Genomic DNA, 18,416 nt, shown 5'->3' with positions numbered 1-18,416 from the left:
TATGCAGTGCTACACCGAGCTGACGCCTCCTACGGCCGTGACGCACTCCTTGTCCCTACCCTTCCTGTCCTCAACCGCCAACAATCTCATCGTCGTGAAGACTTCACTGCTTCAGGTCTTCTCATTGAAATCAATCGTCGCCACTACAGATGACGCTCCAGCTTCACAAGCTCCGGGCGGCCTCGCCAATGGCAAAGAACAGATTCCCACAGCAGTCCGTGCTGAACGCGTACAGACCACCAAGCTTGTCTTGATTGCAGAATACGAGTTGGCCGGTACGGTTACATCTGTCGCAAAAGTCAAGCTTCTACGGTCAAAATCAGGTGGAGATGCTCTACTAGTAGCCATACGAGACGCGAAGTTGAGCTTGGTGGAGTGGGATCCTGAGTGCCACAGTATTTCAACCGTATCAATCCATTACTACGAGCGAGAAGATATCCTTCCGAGTCCGTGGGACCCTGACCTCACAAAATGCGGAACAATACTGAGTGTAGATCCGAGTAGCCGCTGTGCTGTATTCAAATTCGGGGCGCGCCATATCGCGATCCTACCTTTCCACCAGCTTGGGGATGACATCGCGTTAGACGAGGATGACGAGCTAGATGGAGGGAAGCTAGAGCGTAAGATCTCACTCTCGAAACAAACAGGCGACGACTCGAAAAAGAAGACTCCTTATGCTGCATCATTCGTCCTCTCTTTGCTCGCTCTGGACCCAACCTTGAAGCACCCTATTCATCTATCTTTTCTCTACGAATATCGAGAGCCAACATTCGGGATACTTTCATCAGAAACTACTACGTCGACATCACTTCTGGCTAATCGCAAAGACAACGTTACGTACGCAGTCTACAACCTGGATCTTGAGCAGCGTGCTTCAACCTCGTTACTTTCCGTGACCCACCTTCCATACGATCTCTTCGAGGTCGTCCCACTTTCTAAAATTATTGGTGGCGCTCTACTGGTTGGCAGCAATGAGATCATTCATGTGGATCCGTCGGGAAAGACAAATGGTGTTGCGGTCAATGAAGCCGCTAAGCATTGCACCTCGTTTCCACTGGCTGACCAGGCTGATCTGAAGCTTCGCTTGGAACATTGCATGATCAAGCAGCTGGGGTACGACAGCCCCGAATTGCTCTTGATTGAGGACCAAGGCGCATTGCTAATACTCTCGTTCAAAATTGACGGTAGATCAGTGTCTGGTCTTAGTCTACACCGCTTAAGCCTCGACGATAGCCCATTGCTGACTGGCGCCTCTAGCGCTACCATCATAGGCCGTGGGCGTATGTTTTTGGGGAGTGAAGATGCTGATTCGGTCGTCCTGGGTTGGTCACGATCATCCGATCGACTGAAGCGAAAACCGTCACGTGTAGACCTCGTAACGGAGAAAGAACTCTCACCTGAATTCGATGATATCGATATTGAGGACGACGACGACGATGATCTATATGCCGAGGACAAGCCAAGCGACGCAGTCGGACTTGCCGACAATTTGAAATCCGACAACCCAGAGAGTGAATTCAAGTTTCGAGTCCACGACAGCCTGTTGAATACAGGGCCATTGACCGACATCACATTAGGCCGAACCCTATCAAGCACTACTGATGACTTTGTGCCAGACCAACGAGATGAGCTCTTGGCGACTGTTAGTCGAGGAAAAGCGGGATCGTTGATGTCTTTTCAGCGTTATTTGGGAATCAGGCCAACGTCACAGCACGATATCTCAGGCGCAAAATCATTGTGGGCCTTCCCTGCCAAGCCGGCGCAGGAAGTTAGCACAACTAATGCTTATTCCTTCGATGAGTACCTCATCGCTGCTTTTGGAGAGACAGATGGGGTCAGCAAGTCCAGCGTCTATAAATTCAGTGACGGAGCCCTTCACGAAGTACGTGGTACTGAATTTGACTCCGATGCTGGAGCTGCGATCGAGTGTGGCATTTTGAACGATGGTAATAGGATTGTCCAAGTATTATCTACGGAAGTGCGCACCTTTGACACCGGTGAGTTGTTTTCACTCCATTCTACCATTCTCTTCCCCGTAGCTACATCCCATCCTCAGTCTTGTCATAGTTCGAAGATTCTGTGCCATTGTATCATGGTATGGTTACCTCTTCAATCGATGGGCTGGAGCAATTTGCCTATTGTATGCAGATTATCAAATAGCTCAAATCAATACAATCTATTCACCAAACTTGTCCATTGTCATTACACCCTTTGAACGTCGTTTGAAATTCTCTTCAGTTCATGCTTTTGATTTCCTTACTAACGATCATCAGACTTTGGCCTAGCCCAGATGTACCCGCTTGGGGACGAAGATACAGAGTTGGAGGCTAAGGTACAGACTGCTACCTTTGCAGACCCATATGTACTCTTGACGAAGGATGACGAAAGCTTGACAATCCTCGTAGCAGATGAAAGTGGAGATCTAGATGAAATATCTCAAGGAGAGAAGTTCCAGCAGACTAAGTGGACGGCCGGATCACTCTACGAGGACGTTAATGACGCCTTGCGATTAGAATACGGGGATGACGATGAAGAATCGAGTAACGTTCTAGCATTCTTACTCTCGGTCAAAGGTGGCTTGCAGGTAAGATAGCTCCAGCAACTTGATCTCGACCTCAAATGCTGACGCTACTTAGATCTATCGACTACCGAATCTGAAAAAGCCGGTCTTTGTTGCAGATGGTCTTAGTCTCTTGCCCCCTTTCTTTCGACAGAATTTACCATTCGGCGATCCGTTGCGCGAGAAGAAATCGTTGAGATTCTGGTAGCGGATATTGGAGACGCTGTCAGCAAAAGCCCCTACCTGCTTGTGAGTCTCGGCCAAATTCATTGAGTGTTGAAATCTAACATCAACAGCTTCGCACATTTGAAGACGATGTTGTCGTGTATCAACCTTACCAAGCCCAAATTGAGGGCGACAAAGACACTGCTCTTCGATTTTTAAAGCTTCCGAATGCTCACTTTGCGGCACCAATAGATGAAGATGAAATGGAAGACGACTTCATCAAGCCACAGCATTCATTCCGAGTATTGAATGATGTTCAAGGCTATAGTGCAGTCTCAATATCCGGCTCTACACCAAGCTTTATCCTAAAGACCGCTTCCTCTCCTCTCAGAATCATACATCTAACTCAAAGGGACCTAACAAGCATCATTCCTTTGAACCTGCCAAATTGCAGGAGTGGCTTCGCATTCATCTCCAACAACGTGAGTTCAACCTCTAGCTTTCCACATCTTCAACTCATCAGATTTTTAGGACAGGATAATCACTGCTCAATTGAACCCGCAAAACGATTATACCACAGGCTTTGTAACCCAACGCATACCTCTCCAAGCCCCATGTAACGCTCTAGCTTACCACGCCCCTCAAAAGGCCTACATCCTCAGTACCCTCACCCGCATGCCATTCAAACTACCCGACGACGAAGCTCTCCGTATTTCTCCGCCCGAGGACGAGCCCGTCCTTCCCATCCTAGACCAAAGCACCCTGCAGCTCTTCGACCGTCCAACGACCAGCACAATCTCCACCTACGAGCTTGATCCCTGGGAAGTCGTCCTCTGCATCTCAGTCGTGAACCTCGAGACCTCAGAGATCACGCATGAGCGAGCCGATCTCGTTTGCGTAGGCACTGGTGTTATAAGGGGCGAGGACTTGGGCATGATTGGCCATATCTACGTTTTGGCGATCATTGATGTGGTGCCGGATCCAGAGCATCCGGAGACGGGGAGGGCTTTCAAGCTGATTGCGAAGGAAGAGACGAAAGGGGCTGTGACTTCGCTCTCTAGCGTCGGGACTCAGGGGTTTTTGATGTCGACGCATGGACAAAAGACGCTGGTCAGGGGGTTGAAGGAGGATGGCAGTTTGTTGCCTGTGGCGTTCATGGATATGCAGATTTTCCCGACTATGGTGAGGGAGTTGCCAGGGACGGGGCTGTGCGTTATAGGGGACGCGTTACAGAAGGTTTGGTTTGGAGGGTATACTGTGAGTCTTCTCCCTTGTGGCCGTTATCCTCTTCATTACTTTTGAGTGCTCTCTATACTGGAAGTCGGATATTGACATATACTTTCGCAGGAGGACCCGTATCAGCTCCGCCTCTTCGCCAAATCACCTTACCCCATCGAGACGGTCACGGTATCTTTCCTCCCGGACGGGAAGAATCTCTACATCGTAGCCATCGACACAGACGGAAGCATTCATGTCCTACAATACGATCCAGAGCGTACGTCTCCCTCCCTTCCTCCCCCTTTCTCCCAAAACCCTCAGCTAACCAACCCGATACAGATCCCTCATCCCTCTCGGGCACCAACCTCCTCCCCCTCCACCTCCCCCCTTCCACACGCCCCACTATCCCGCAACAACAACCCTCCTCTCTCCCTCCCCCTCCCCCATCACCAACACCTCTTCCCCCAACAAGAACATCAACCCCAACCCCCTCAACTTCCCCCCACACTCCCTCCTCCTAACCTCCCCCACCGGCTCCCTCGCCCTCCTAACCCCCCTCCCCGCATCCTCCCACCGCACCCTCTCCGCCCTCCAAAACCACCTAATATCCACCCTCTCGCACCCCCTCGGCTTAAACCCACGAGCATTCCGGGCGGGAGGAGAGCAGGGGAATCCGAGGGATAGGAGGGGCTTGGGCATGGGGGGCAGTTTTGGCGGTATGGCGGGCACGAGCTGCGTTTTGGATGGGATGGTGTTGAGGCGGTGGTTGGAGTTGGGGACGTGGAGAAGGTGGGGTGGGGAGGATGCGAGGGTTGTTAGGGGGATGGTCAGGGGGGCGTTGGGGGTGGTTTAGGGGAAGGGATGGGGGAGGGGTGGGGAAGGGGTGAGGTGGAGACAGTAGTGGAGGAGAAAAGGGGGGACGTGGAGATAGGTATGATGGAGCAGGGAAGAGAGATGAGATATACAGGGGAGAATATGGGTGTGAGATGGAAAAGACAGTCTCGATGACTGGATCTGTTTGAGATAGAATAAAAGCTAGATTTCCTTCATAGCTGAGGTAATTATCAAGCAAGTACACCGCCCGGCTACTCTACTGCAAAGACCTGCATGACATAAAGCGAAACAGTCATGTGCACAGTACCTCCGCTCGCTGGAAATACTTGGCCACAATAATCATACAAACATACGAGCACACATCAATACTCAATCCCTCATCAAAGCCAACGCACTCTCGAACGCCGAGATGACTTTCATTACTATCCCGACACCGACACGTTAGCAGCTAAGAAGGATAACGCATTGGCCACGATGAGTGGGTGGATAGGTAGGTCGGGAAGAAGAAGTGACAAAACAAGAGAGGGTAGAGTTGCGTACGATGAGCCCGTCTATCCTCCACCTTGCTCTCCCGATTTTGCACAAAGGCCGTGCGGGTTCGGAGCCTGCACGGTCACCACAGGGATTAGCACTTTTCCCTGCCCTTCCACCAACCTCAACCCTAACACCGCTCCCTTCGTCAACCACAAAAATCCCCCTTCCACAACCAAAAGAAAAGCAACGAAAAAAACCCACCTCTTCGCCCCCCTCTCCCCATCCACTCTCGCCCCACTGGTCCCCCACGCCTTGAAAATCTCCACCCAGGCTTCAAACTCCTGTCTCAATTCCCCCTCTTTCTTCTCCATCTCCTCCACCTTTTTCCAGAACTGGGTTTCGAGGTCGTCGTAGGAGAAGGCGGGGAGGGAGGTTTTGCTGTCTGTTGCCATTACGGCGATGGGGTCAGGGTCTGATTTGACGGGGCTGGGGAGGTTAGTGGTATTTGGTGGGGGGTTGGTGGCGGTGATGGAAGGGAGAGGTAATTGCGGGGCGGATGTGTTGGTTGTTGTGGTAGTGGTGGTAGTGCTGGTGGAAGGGGGAAGGGGAAGGTCAAGGTTGGGAGGGATTTGGATTTGGATTTGGGGTTGGGGGAGAGGCGTCGTGTGTGCCGCTGTTGAGGAGTAGAGGGGAGGTGGCATGCTGCTGGGAGAGTTTGGTGGGTGCCCCAGTGAGAGAGGTAGGATGGGTGATGTGTCTTCGATTGGAAATACCTGTCTCTCGGATTGATTATCATTTGTAGGGTTTTGGCTGGCGTTGACTTCGGAGTTCCCTTCAACTGAGTTATGACTAGTAGCGTTGGTGGGGTTTGCTTCTTGTGTAGACATTGATGGCGTGGTTGATTTGCTGGTGGACGTCAAGTTTTTTGAGAGGTTGGTCAAGCGATTGTCATCATGCTGTGTGGTTTCGGTCACTGTTTCATGAAGAGCTGGAGGTACTAAAGCTGTAGACTTTGAGGCTTTTGAGTCTGCTTGGTTGAGCGACGCGTTGGTGGTGGCAGTATCAGAAGGGGCCGGGTTGCTCATCAGGATTATCGGCAATCTTGTGGGATGGCAACAAGACAGTGTTGTCAAAACTGATGAGCTGCGGAAGCACGAGAGTGTGATGGTGCTAGGAATTATGATATCATGTAATCGAATAGTCAGAGCCGGTATGTAGACAAAGGAGAAAAGCGCTGAGAGATGATTCTGCCTCAAAAGAGCAAGAGGTGGAAAGAAGAAAAGTAATCAAAAACTCCCAAATTTTGGTGCCGAAGAATTAGCCGATAAGATAGGACCAAATGAATGGATTTAGATGATGTTGAATGCACAGTAAAGAGCAGTTTAGCTATATGCAATATTGGAAATACATACTGTTTGGACTCCTTCAACAGCCCGCAACATCTGCAACGAATAGAAAATGTCAGCTCCTAATGCCAATCCAGCGCGTAACCAGTTTGGAAGGTAGATGAATTAACCAGCTTGTCCGACCGTCACTTTTGCGTAGGCAAGGCTCATCCTGTTTGCAGTGCAAACAATATCCAAACGCCACAACTCCTAGCTTCCTAGTACACAGGGTATACGCTCTCTTCTTTACATTAAACGCCGATTTGCACAATCGTAATCTTCAATCTTGAGTCTTCGTCAAACGACTACCTCTGCCCAGCTTCGAGCTGACTCGGGGTAGACTGAGTGGCCTGGGTGGCCTCAGGAGCGCTAGTCTCCGCTGGTGTATTGTTAGGGTCTTGTCTGTTTCGGCGTAGGAAACCAGGCATTCGAATATTCGGTCTGGAAACATTCCATCTCGGCAGCGTCCTTCGTTGCTCGCCCTCTTGCTGATCTGAACTTCGTCCATGACGATGGCCCATCCGCCTGTTCGGATTGTTCCGAGTAGGGAGACCGTACCGCTCACCCGGGGGGCGCTCTCCTCCGATGAATGGAAAGCGCAGGGTCGGCCTGCTGGGACCATGGCGTAGAAATGCATATGGGGGCGCTTGTAGCGCATCCAATCTCTGACCTTGCGATCGTCGATCAGATTGTCGCTCATTGTCGGCGGCAATTTCAGCCTCTGACCTAGGCTTCGGTACATAATAGTCGGCTTTGCAAAGCGGGCAACAAGCACGACGAGAGGTAAGCCATGGATCGAGGCAGCTTGCGTGGAAGGCGTGGCCACATGCTAGACCTCGAACATCGTCATCGTCTTCTAAGGTGTCGATGCAAATGGCACACTGGTCACCTGGCGTGTTCATCATGTCTGTGGGAATGGCTGTTTGTATTTGGTCGTCATCATCATCGTCAGCCGCTAGGCTCTCGTCGTTTGTTCGCGTTGGGGCAATTGTGTCTGTATCCATAGGTTTCGCCTCGGGCGTTGTCTCCGGCTCCTTCGATTTGGGCTCGTCATTCTTTTGCTCCTCCGTTGGCTTCTGATCTTTGATTGACACCGGAGTAGGCTCTGGAGTATGCTCATGCTCATCCATCGACTCTTTCGTCGCCGGAGTAGTGGGTCTTTTGCCGTCCTCAGATATTCGTGGTAGAGCTCCGTCGGCATTTCTGATGCTAGCAGCTCGACTTGCTGAAGGAGCAGCAACTCCACCAGCAGTCGACAGCCCTTCTGCGGCACGAGTGGTCATCCATGCTTTGTATTTTATCAACGGAAATCTTTCATTGACTTCATCCATCGTCATCAATTTCTTTTCTCGCCTCCTTCTCCTCGGTCCATGTGGCATTGCCACCAGATCGATAGGGTCGCCATTTTCATCTTGCTGAGCACGACGATTCCGTTGATTGTATCTGAAACAGTATTTGACACCCACAATAATCCTTTAGACACGTCAGCAAGGGATTTGTATTGTTGATGAACTGAGAGACCCTACCATAGATTTGTAAACACGACACCGAAACCTAAAGCGACGAAAAATAACAGTGGCGAGCTTGTAGGACCTCCTCCTCCTCCTCCTCCTCCACCGCCTCCACCACCTCCATTGCCAGTCTGTGAGGGGGCGGCTGGGACTGAAGTGGAAGACGGCATGAGGGATAAGGAAGTTGACGCCATGATGGCTCTTCAGATGATCATTAGCATGATTTTGCCCACAGTGGCAATGTCCGTACTTTATAAAATAGCTAGACCAAGCACAGCAGGCTAGCAGTACCAATTATCGCGATTCCATACGACGGACTAGGATCCAAGGCTGTTGTTTGGTATCTTGGGCGTAGGGCGTCGGTGCCGCAGTAAGATGTCAGATGCGACCCCTTGGTCCCGACCGTGCACGCCTAATATTGTTTTGATATCGACTTCCCACCTCTTGACCAAGAGACTGACGAGATATCGATACCAGGAGTGGCGGAATTCGATGAGACGGTGACGATATAGACTCGTCAGCTGGTTGGAAATGCCGACTCAGCCCGGGTGAGTGTTAGTTAGGGTTCTAGATCAAGGCTCTTGCCATGACAATTCCTCGTTGCGCTGTTAAATACTCCACCACCACGCAATATAATGCTGCAATGTAGATGTACAGCTCTCCAGCCGGAGGATTGTACGAAACACAGAGAAGTGCAAGGAGGACTGGTGGTGTTGTACACACGGCCTGGTGCGGGAAGATTTGTCACAGGATCACAGGCAGGTCGAAAAAGGCTGGTCAGGCCTAAAATTGGCTAGTCCAGGCTGGGTCCATTTAGGGGCGTAGAATATGGGCGTACTCGGGTGTTAATCCCCTTCACGTTAGTTGCATCGTCGCTCTGTCCCCTGATTTGCTGCAAGCGGAGAGAAAGCTTGATTCTGATGAGAGGTATCTCCGCTATCCCGCCAGATAAGGAACAGATTCAGCCACTCGTCGCCAATTAAGGTAGCAGCCAGGCATTATCAGCATTATCATTTTTGCCTGGGACTGTGGGATCATATGCGATAGAGCCCCAGAGCCACCATCAGCTTCCCCTCACATCAACCACAAGACCAGTCTGAGCTCCAATCTAGATCGTGCGGTCGGATACGAAGGCGGGGTTCCGGACTGGCGATTGGCGCAACTTCATCGGAGCGTTGCAAGCACACCAAGACAAGACCCGCTGCCGATCCTTTTGCCTCTCCGCTCGTCTGGTGCATACGTACACATACCTTTCCTCTTCTGGATATCTCGATATCTAGCCTTGGCCTTGGTTTACAGGTATTGAGGGCATCAGCTTCGAGCTGCTTCGTTGACTCCCCCATCCATTGTGGTAACCATGGCAAGCAACAGTGAGGCTGCTGCAAACCCGGTCGTCTTTTTTGACTTGACGTTAGGAGGTAGAGCTTGATCATATACTTTGTGGGATGTAGATACTAAGCGCATGCGTAGGAGAACCTTTAGGTAGAATAAAGATGGAGCTATTTGCGGACGTTACTCCCCGTACCGCAGAGAACTTTCGTCAATTCTGCACGGGAGAGACAAAGAACTCATCTTCGCGGCCACAAGGCTACAAAGGCAGCAAGTTCCACCGAGTAGTGAGCCAATGCTGCACCCATGGAGCCCAATCAGCCGTCTTACCATCAACAGATCAACAACTTCATGATCCAAGGCGGCGACTTCCTCAACGGCGACGGCACCGGTAGCACCACCATCTACGGAACGAAAGCGTTCGCCGACGAAAACTTCGAACTGAAGCACGACACGCCCGGTTTGCTCAGCATGGCGGTACCTTCGCACTGCACCTACCCCAGAAACGCCTACTAATATCCACAGAATTCCGGACCCAACACCAACGGCTGCCAATTCTTCATCACAACAGTAGCAACCCCCTTCCTGAACAACAAACACGTCGTCTTCGGCAAAGTCATCGACGGCATGGACGTGGTCCGAAAAGTCGAGAACACTCGCGTCAAGCAGGAGAGTAGGCCTGTGAGCGATGTCGTTGTTGCCCAGTGTGGCGAGATGTGAACGACCATGCAGACTGCGCGAGATGACCAAGCATCTGATCATCAAGAACGTGATTTGTGGAAGTTCTGGACTTTCAGCCTTGGAGATGAGATCACCGTCCCCGCGGAAGCGGAACTTGAAACGTACCGAGAGAAATCGTGGCGTCGCCATGTCCGGTCCTTGCGCCTGGAGCAGTAAAAGGCAGGGGACACCATGTCGATATGGTTCAGGCTGTCAATGGTGATTTGGAATCTTGGCAAGCCACGGTAGAAAGCTTGGTTCTAGACCAAGAGTCATGAATGTTCTGGTTTGAGTTAAAGCATGGTCGCTTGAAGGGTTGGAAAGGAGCACTAAACAGCAAGTCAAGTAGGGTGTCTGAAGTGCCTCACGACGATGGTGATCAACACGCATTAGCGAACATAGTCGTAATGAATATCACGATCGTCGCAGTGCCTTTATATACAATTCCCACACTTCTCTTGATTCAATGCCGGGAGCCTAGCACATCGTCGTGACCAGCTAGCTCTGTAAATCTACCAACCTCAATCACACCCCATCCAACACCCCACTCTCCTTCAACCTCTCCCACATATCCCGTTCCAAAAACTTCCCCACCCCCACATCCTCACTCAACCCTTTCCTCCTCCTCGTCTTCAAAACAAAATCCCTCGCCGTAGCCCCCATCCCCGCCATCTCAAGCGGCCGCGTCTTTGCATCCTTATCCAACGGATCCCCCGGCACCACCGCCCACCGATCAAACACCAGACTCACCATCGCCTGCCCCTGCGTATGAATCCTGGCATCAGTCTCGAACCCAAAGGAGTCAATGACAGGTAAAAGGCCGCGGACAGAATAAAGCGGTGTCCCAGCGATAGGGCCATCAGAAAGTACGTGCCCTCGTCGTTTAGAGAGGACGGTGTAGAGCGAGGAGACGGAGTCAGCGGGGCCGGTCATGCTGACTGTGTAGAGCGGTTCCATCAGGCGGGGAGAGGCGGTGAGGAAAGAGGAGTAGAGGCAGCGGCGGGCGGTGGGGATGATCTGGCCGCCACCTCTGGAGATGGAGTCGGGAGCGAGAGAGATGTCCGTGAGGCGGAACTTGGTGTTGCGGATGGGTTCTTCGCACAAGGGGCCCTCGCGGGTTCCCCAGCTGAACCCCTGGCGGAGCGATTCGCGGACCGTGTTGAGGAGTCTCTTGTCGACTTGAGAGGGAAGGGTATCGTCTTGTAGGATGTTTGGGGAAGTATCCTCGGGTCCGAAAGCCCAGATGCTGCGGGCGGCTAGCTTATCCCAATCGTAGCGCTCTTCGAAGAAATTGCCGACTTTGCGGATGGGATCCTTTATGCTGACGCGACCGGCTTCGATATCTTCGGCGATGCCATCTTCGAGTTTTTCGGCTACCATGGTGATTTTGTTTTTCTTGTTCGGTGTGAGCGCGTAGCACATGATTGCGGATTGCTCGTCTACAGTCTCGCAAAAGCGTGTCACTGGGTCGGAGACTTTGAGCTCCATCTCGCTGTATAAGCGGCGGAGGTCATGCAGGACGCAGTCCATGTAGAGTTCGCCAGTGCCAAGGATGATGTGTTCGCCTGATTCTTCGACTTTGGTTGTTATCAGAGGGTATGATTTCGAAATTTTGCGGAGACCGTCAAGCATTTTGGGGAGTTCGGAAGGATTGATGGGTTCGACGGCAAGCTTGAAGACGGACTCGGTGATATGTTTGATGGGGGCGAAAATGTAGGCGTCCTCTCCGTCGGGGAGTTTAGGGGGCACTAGGGTGGCTGTTTTGACAATTGAATTGTCGATTCCGCCTAGAAGGACCCAGTTTCCTGCTGGTACTCCGCTGACTGGGATGTTGTACCGTGAGTTTGCAATCCATGTTTCACTGATGGTGGATTCTGCCATATCTTCTTCGTCGTCGATTGTATAATTCTCGCCTAGAACGCGGACCTGCTGCCCCGATTTTGCTGTTCCACTCAGAACTCGACCAAATGAGTAGAAGCCCGAAGCATCAGGAGTATTGAAAAGTTTAGCTATTTGAACAATCAGTGGTCCATCTTGTGAGCATGTAGCGATCGCCTTTGCGGTCTTGGTGTCCTTTGGGCCAGTGAAGTATTGGTCGAGCTTCTTGTGCCCACCAGCTTCAGCAGATGGAATGTGTTCAACGACCATATCAACGAAACTTTCGGGCCCACCAAAGAACTGCTCGCAAACAAGCTTGAGGAGGTCCTTGGCATTTGACTTCAACTGCCTAGGTTTCAAATATATACCGAGTGTCGCTAAGGTGTCCTTCAAATCTTCAGGGCTTCCGCTGATTGTGTGTGCATAGAGTTTGTAGAGTGGTTCAAGTACGAAATTGACAAACGTGCGCTTTGACCGTTCTTCCGTCCCTTTTCGAGTAAATGAGCGTCTTTTCGGGTTGAAGAAGATATCGCCCCATAGCCTCACGCTGAAATCGCGAGCATTGATGTCCGGATAATTATCAGCGTACATTTTTGCGAATGAAGGCAGTGTAAAGACCCAGCCCATGTCACTGCAAGCGAAAGCAACATTGCCTTTTTCAGGACTCAGTCGCCGCTTTTCACCTTGTCCAGGAATGGTGTTCTCAATAACCGTGTTGACTTCTTCAACGACATGCTTTAACTTGAAGTATGCGTCTCCGGGAGGTATTTTGAGTTCGAGTATTAATCGGTCCATTTTATTTACAACCAGCGTCAGAGGCAAGTCCTCCAGAACAGCATATTTGATTATCTGCTCCGTATTTATTTGCACTCCTTCGACTACATCCACGACGAGCACCACTCCGTCAGCCAATCGCAATGAGGCGGCAACTTCGTCCACGAAGTTTACGTGACCCGGGGTATCCAAGATGTTGAACAAATGTGATTTTCCTCTCGTTCCTTGCAATACTAGGCTCATAGGCGCCGACTTGATTGACAGCCCTCGTTCCCTTTCCAAGACGTGTACATCGGTATACCGCAGTTGATCATCTTTTTTCCTTCCGGTCCGTCTTTCTTGTCGTTCATTGATATCATGTGTTAGCATAACGAGCATGTCCATTAGCGCAGTCTTTCCATGATGTAAGTGACCGGCGAAAGCTATATTGCGTATTTGCTCTGGAAAATTCATCATATCGGTCATGAATTCGCGCGCGAAGTGTACTGGGGGTAAGTCGGCTTCTTGAGCGATGAACTTTTTTGAACGACAGGGGCAATGATGGGTTGCGTAAGGGGTTGAGTATCTTCCTCCTCCACTCGAGTCTCCACACCAGGACCGTAGACTTGTTGCGCAGTTGGATAGTACTGCTTGTCTTCATGGAGCACGACGGCATTCGATGGGCCATCCTCGTCGATCTCCATGAGAGCCTGGTCATCTGGTACGCCATCTTCGTCATCTTCGTCATCTTCATCAAGGTATGTGTCTCCTGTAGGTCTTGCACCATCTTCTTCCTCCGACTCTTCTGGCTCGCCAATAAAATTACCAAACCTTTCTATTGTCAGCGGGCGCATCGTTTCGGTAGGGCCAGGGAACAACTTACTCATCATATAAATCGTCCATGCTCGCAACGAGAGTTCTGACGCAGGAATTCTATTACGCTGTCAGGGCGAGTCGAGCTTGGGAATTGTCACTGAGCAGTGCCAAGAGCTAGTAATAGAGTTATCTTATCTAAATCTAAGGTTTTCCGGGACAATCCTGACTAAATCTCGCTACCTTCTACTCAACACTATCTTGAAATTAAGACTAAGATCAACAAATGACAACACCAATCTTTTCTATGCGAAATCCCTCGTGGAACTGTGGCCTGCTAACGCTATTATAGTAACAATCTGATAATATAGGTAGATGTATATATGCTATGTCCTGTATGCAAATTTGGAAACGGCATCTCTTTCGAATGGTTTTCTAGGATCTTGAGATCTATCTAAGCTTGACGTACGAAAGATCATGTCCTCGCCGAGTTCAACCCGATCTCATTCAATACTGCTTTTATCAAAATGACATCCTCAAATAGAACTTGTGCTCGCCAGTAAGGCAGAGCGTCCACAATCAGGCCACCTCAATACTAGCCACGGACTTCGAACGTTTGGTCAGAAGCCATCGTTCATTATTCGAGATATATCATCTATGTGAGCGGCTGGCACATCAACCAAAATGGTTTTCTTGCCTTTTCTAATTGATGAAATCGCCCAATATCCCACCATACGCCCAAAACCAGCATTGACGGCAACTACCACGACAACCCGGAGTGCATCAGCCGCTTCAAACAATGTCATGCTCGCGAGGACCGTTGTGCCGTAGGTATAGATGCTAAAACTGGTCACTGCCGTGCAAAATTGTAGTGTACGGCGCCCTCTTCCTGAGCGTTGACAACGAAGTACTATGGTCGTATCTGCAATCTGGCTTTCGACATTCGCAAGGTTTCCTGTTGGTCTGCTCGCAGTTTGCTGAGCTCGGCTGTTTGCCGAGAAATGTATCCTCCTGTAATTAAAGGAAAGATGTCTTAAGCGCACATTCAAAAGGGTAAGGAATTGGCCTAGTGCGGCCCACAAAAACACATTTACTTTCACAGGGCATGCGAAAGTGACAATGCCATATCTCGTGACCTGAAAGAGCTGGTACCAGATTTGCGTGCTTGCACCAATCATAATGAGTCCAATGACAGCGTCCTGCGTACGGGTATTGCCCCATCTATTCCACAAGCTCTCTGAGTGCTTCGGTTTGTTTTGTTTCAATAGCTCCACGATGTTGTCTCGAGCTGTTTGCAAGTTCACTGCGTGTAGGTGCTGAGAGCTAGGCTTTAGAGCAGTCGTGCTGTCTCCTAATCGGGATGAGAAGACTGTGACCGATGAGAGCGAAATTGTTATGGCCAAGAGGATTGATTCGTCAGCGATAGCAGTGATCTCGTCAATACTGTTGGACATCAGGCCCACGATTGTCGGTATAAAGGCCAGAATTGATGCGCCGGCGGACCAGCGAACTGGGTATTCACTGAAGACATTGTCGAAGATGCAACGTTGCATTTGGTCGCACATGGTTCTCTCGTTGGTATAGTTGGCTCTGCAGGTTTCGATTACAGGCTGAACGAATTCATACTTGCTTTGAAAAAGGAAGTACGCGAGCGATGGCTGTAGCAACGCGAAAAGCAAGACAACTCTCAATGTTGACTGCGACATAATGTGTAACAGCCACGCTATTCAGGGACCATTCAGAGATTTCTGGCAAGATGTTCTCATACAAGTAGATTCGCCTGAAGTGTTGGCTCTCGCGCGAAAAGCTCCATCGCATGTCAGCTTCAGCCTCGTCAATATCGCCCCCCACCCATGATGCACGGCAGACATCTCTTATCGGATCGCGTCTGACCAGAACATATCATTGGAAGTCTTTGTCATTGTAGCGTTACAGTGCATGAACCCGTGGACTTCGATACACTATGATCTTCGTACCGTCACAATTCGTGATACTTCGACGCATAATGCACTGTGAACGTTCGATGACCTATTTCGTAATGAGTCCCTATATTTGCAATTGTTGGAGGGCTCATGCATCTCCCTCCTGACGGAATTTCATCCCGGCATCTCTAAGCAATGATGCATCTTAGTAGCAATGCATAGCACAATCCCGTCTGAGCCTTGCGAATAGTTCTAGACCACGAACTTTCTCAAGGGAGGCTGCCTTGGTGGAAATTATTCTTGACGATTCCCCTAGGATCATAGTCCCTTTGAACTATAGAGTCAGAGATACTAACAATATACAACAGCGCAAATGGCAAAATACTCGTTGTTCAACCTGACACTCAGTCACTTCGCGCTCTGATTCTAACGAATTGACTAATGCCTCCAGTGGAGGTTCAAGCGCAACTAAACTGAGCATATCCTAAGCAATAATCGACAGCGAATCTCTGCATCGTAGAAGGCTGTTGCTGGCAGCTAGCGTAAGGAGCTTTTTGGTCGGTGTTTTATAGGGTTAGCCCTGAGCCGAGCCGGCTCTTTCTCAACCTAGAAGAGATTAGATCTAGAAGGGATGAGGGGGGTACCGGACAAAACCAGGTACCGGACGGTTCTAGAAATACGCGCATCTTAAGGTCTGCAGGACTTAGAATACGCGGCTTCTTTAGCCTGCAGACTCTTAGAAAATTTTCGCTTAAGACTCCCCCTTTAAGAGGCACAAGACAGCGCACGCTATATACTGGCTGCATATATTTGAAACCGTCCGGTCCCTGGTTTTGTCCGGTACCCCCCTCATCCCTTCTAGCTACCTTACGGCCGAGGGAGCGCTACAGTGCCTTGGTTATCCCTACAGGTCAGCGCTAGGCATTCTGGTGCTGCAAGGGCAAGGCTGGCGATGCTCATTTGAGTGTGACGAAATATTATCTCTCACCGGTCCGGGCGTTCTGGTACGGTGAGGCAGCAGCTTCGGATCTTCCGAGCTGCCATTTCTAACCGTGTTTTAGATGAACACCTACCTCCATCTTCGTTCTCGCTCGCGAAGAAATGAGAAATATGAAGGCCACCAACAGGGCCATCGTCGGCGCTTTGGTGGTTCTGATACTACTACTTGTACTTTTAGCACGACATCTCTTGGATCTTGGGAATCAGTATAGCGCCTTTACATACGTCCGGACTTCTTTTTTCGGGCTTCGTCGAATGATGCAACGGCTGTCGGAGTCGAAGCTGATGATAAAGTCGTTGTCATGGCCAAAATGGAAAGCGAAGATACCAACTGGGTCATCGAGGAACTTCCTTCGTTCGTTGCCATCCAACATATCTTCCGTCTCCTTCGAGCAATAATCTCTAATATTCAAGTCGTGATATCTAGCTGGCAACACGCAATCTACACCGTCAACCCTTCCATGTCCCCCTCAAACTCAAACAATACCCTTACCACTCCTTTGAACAAAGGCCACGAAGCTATGGCCTATTTAACCTACATCATTGATAATTACGCCTCCCTCCCTTCCATAATGGCCTTTATACACCCACATCGTTCCGGCTTCTTATCAGCCTGGCATACTGACACGCCTTTGCATTCCAACGTGGATGCCCTTACAACTCTTCAGATATCTTTTGTGGAGCAGAATGGCTACGCGAACCTTCGTTGTAACTGGAACCCTGGATGTCTGGCGAAGCATACGGCAAATGCACATGTTACAAAAGAGGTATGGCACGATATATTCAGCGGTACATCAACGGACAAGGGTGAAACTCACGAGGCTCCATCACATGTCGGCGCCGCTTGTTGCGCACAATTTGTGGCCTCGCGTTCTCGGGTAATGGAGCGGCCGTTGAGTGATTACGAGCACTTCCGACAATGGATCATTGACACGGAGATGACAGATGCAAAGAGTGGCCGGGTGTTTGAATTCTTATGGCATGTCATTTTCGGCATGCAGCCTATATAGTAAGTTCAAGCAACGTTCTTTCGCGTCGATCGCGTTCCGGTAGCGGGAAAGGAGGCATGATAGAGCCAACGATGTTTCAACTAAAAGGAGAACCACATGCTGATCGCACATTTCTGTACAGTTGTCCCGACGAAAAGACCTGCTACTGTAACGTCTATGGCAGATGCCCTTAGCCGACATTGCAAAGATCGGAAGCCAGCTTTTGCATCGCTTTGAGGTCCAATTACATGGCATAGCTGCTCAAATCACCCAATAGAACATTAGATTGAGAGGCCTTCCGGAATAGGGCATCATACCCTGTATCTATCACCTAAAGCAGTATCCAGACGCGGCTACAAAGCACAAGACACCCGACCAGGAACGTTAGCAACTGCTGGAGATGCGCTGCAACCCATTCAACAACTTCATCAGCAACGCACGCTTGTGAAAGCTTACTTATTTGTTGCTCGCAGCAAAAGATGAACGGCGTTTAGCGTCGCCTTCAAATTGCCTTCATGTGGCAAGACAGCGAGGAAGAGGAGATAAACGAGTATTGATGGCGTGAGTGTCGAATTAAAGGAGGCTTAGAGAGCGAGAAGTGGAGGTAGAGATGCAGTATAGACAACCAGGAAGAACAGAGTTCGACGCAACTACTTGAGCATAAACTCTTAAGAACCCACCAGCATTGAGCTCTGGGACCTCGATGTAAGGACAGGCTATATTGACTTGCTTACGAGGAAAATAAATGCCCTCCCCCCCGTGCTCCCTGTTGCTCCCTTGCTGCTCGGTCTAAAAGCGGCCCTGCTGATTCAGAGCTTAGTCATCTAGTCTAATTTAGCGGGCAGTTCCCCTGCAGCTTTCTGCGG

The 18,416-nt window shown here is 50.2% G+C and overlaps 7 protein-coding genes across 7 annotated transcripts; 2 read left to right on the top strand and 5 right to left on the bottom strand.

Moving 5' to 3' along the window:
• Nucleotide 1: 1 nt before the first annotated feature.
• Nucleotides 2-4,796, top strand: KY384_008543 (uncharacterized protein; the record flags this gene model as incomplete). Its single annotated transcript, XM_044817032.1, has 6 exons — nt 2-1,997; nt 2,274-2,584; nt 2,857-3,207; nt 3,257-3,982; nt 4,073-4,224; nt 4,283-4,796. The coding sequence occupies 6 exons, from the start codon at nt 2-4 to the stop codon at nt 4,794-4,796; spliced, it is 4,050 nt and encodes a 1,349-aa protein (XP_044666397.1).
• A 532-nt stretch (nt 4,797-5,328) lies between these two features.
• On the bottom strand, nt 5,329-6,138 carry KY384_008542 (uncharacterized protein; the record flags this gene model as incomplete). The annotated part of the gene is made up of 1 exon (XM_044817031.1): nt 5,329-6,138. One exon carries the CDS (start codon nt 6,136-6,138, stop codon nt 5,329-5,331), a length of 810 nt encoding a protein of 269 aa, XP_044666396.1.
• Nucleotides 6,139-6,941: 803 nt separating this feature from the next.
• KY384_008541 (uncharacterized protein) lies at nt 6,942-8,341 on the bottom strand (the record flags this gene model as incomplete). The annotated part of the gene is made up of 2 exons (XM_044817030.1): nt 6,942-8,109; nt 8,163-8,341. 2 exons carry the CDS (start codon nt 8,339-8,341, stop codon nt 6,942-6,944), a joined length of 1,347 nt encoding a protein of 448 aa, XP_044666395.1.
• Nucleotides 8,342-9,458: 1,117 nt separating this feature from the next.
• Nucleotides 9,459-10,346, bottom strand: KY384_008540 (uncharacterized protein; the record flags this gene model as incomplete). The annotated part of the gene is made up of 2 exons (XM_044817029.1): nt 9,459-9,623; nt 9,807-10,346. 2 exons carry the CDS (start codon nt 10,344-10,346, stop codon nt 9,459-9,461), a joined length of 705 nt encoding a protein of 234 aa, XP_044666394.1.
• A 375-nt stretch (nt 10,347-10,721) lies between these two features.
• KY384_008539 (uncharacterized protein) lies at nt 10,722-13,730 on the bottom strand (the record flags this gene model as incomplete). The annotated part of the gene is given in 3 exon segments (XM_044817028.1): nt 10,722-13,348; nt 13,366-13,658; nt 13,711-13,730. The coding sequence occupies 3 exon segments, from the start codon at nt 13,728-13,730 to the stop codon at nt 10,722-10,724; spliced, it is 2,940 nt and encodes a 979-aa protein (XP_044666393.1).
• A 530-nt stretch (nt 13,731-14,260) lies between these two features.
• KY384_008538 (uncharacterized protein) lies at nt 14,261-15,346 on the bottom strand (the record flags this gene model as incomplete). Its single annotated transcript, XM_044817027.1, has 1 exon — nt 14,261-15,346. One exon carries the CDS (start codon nt 15,344-15,346, stop codon nt 14,261-14,263), a length of 1,086 nt encoding a protein of 361 aa, XP_044666392.1.
• A 1,517-nt stretch (nt 15,347-16,863) lies between these two features.
• KY384_008537 (uncharacterized protein) lies at nt 16,864-17,571 on the top strand (the record flags this gene model as incomplete). The annotated part of the gene is made up of 1 exon (XM_044817026.1): nt 16,864-17,571. One exon carries the CDS (start codon nt 16,864-16,866, stop codon nt 17,569-17,571), a length of 708 nt encoding a protein of 235 aa, XP_044666391.1.
• Between the last annotated feature and the right edge of the window lie 845 nt (nt 17,572-18,416).

This window comes from Bacidia gigantensis (assembly GCF_019456465.1).
Source record: "Bacidia gigantensis strain McMullin 20006 chromosome Unknown contig_295, whole genome shotgun sequence".
Taxonomy (NCBI): Eukaryota; Fungi; Ascomycota; class Lecanoromycetes; order Lecanorales; family Ramalinaceae; genus Bacidia; species Bacidia gigantensis.
Note: the sequence above shows the minus strand (reverse complement) of the source record. Positions and strands in the feature narration are given on the sequence as shown.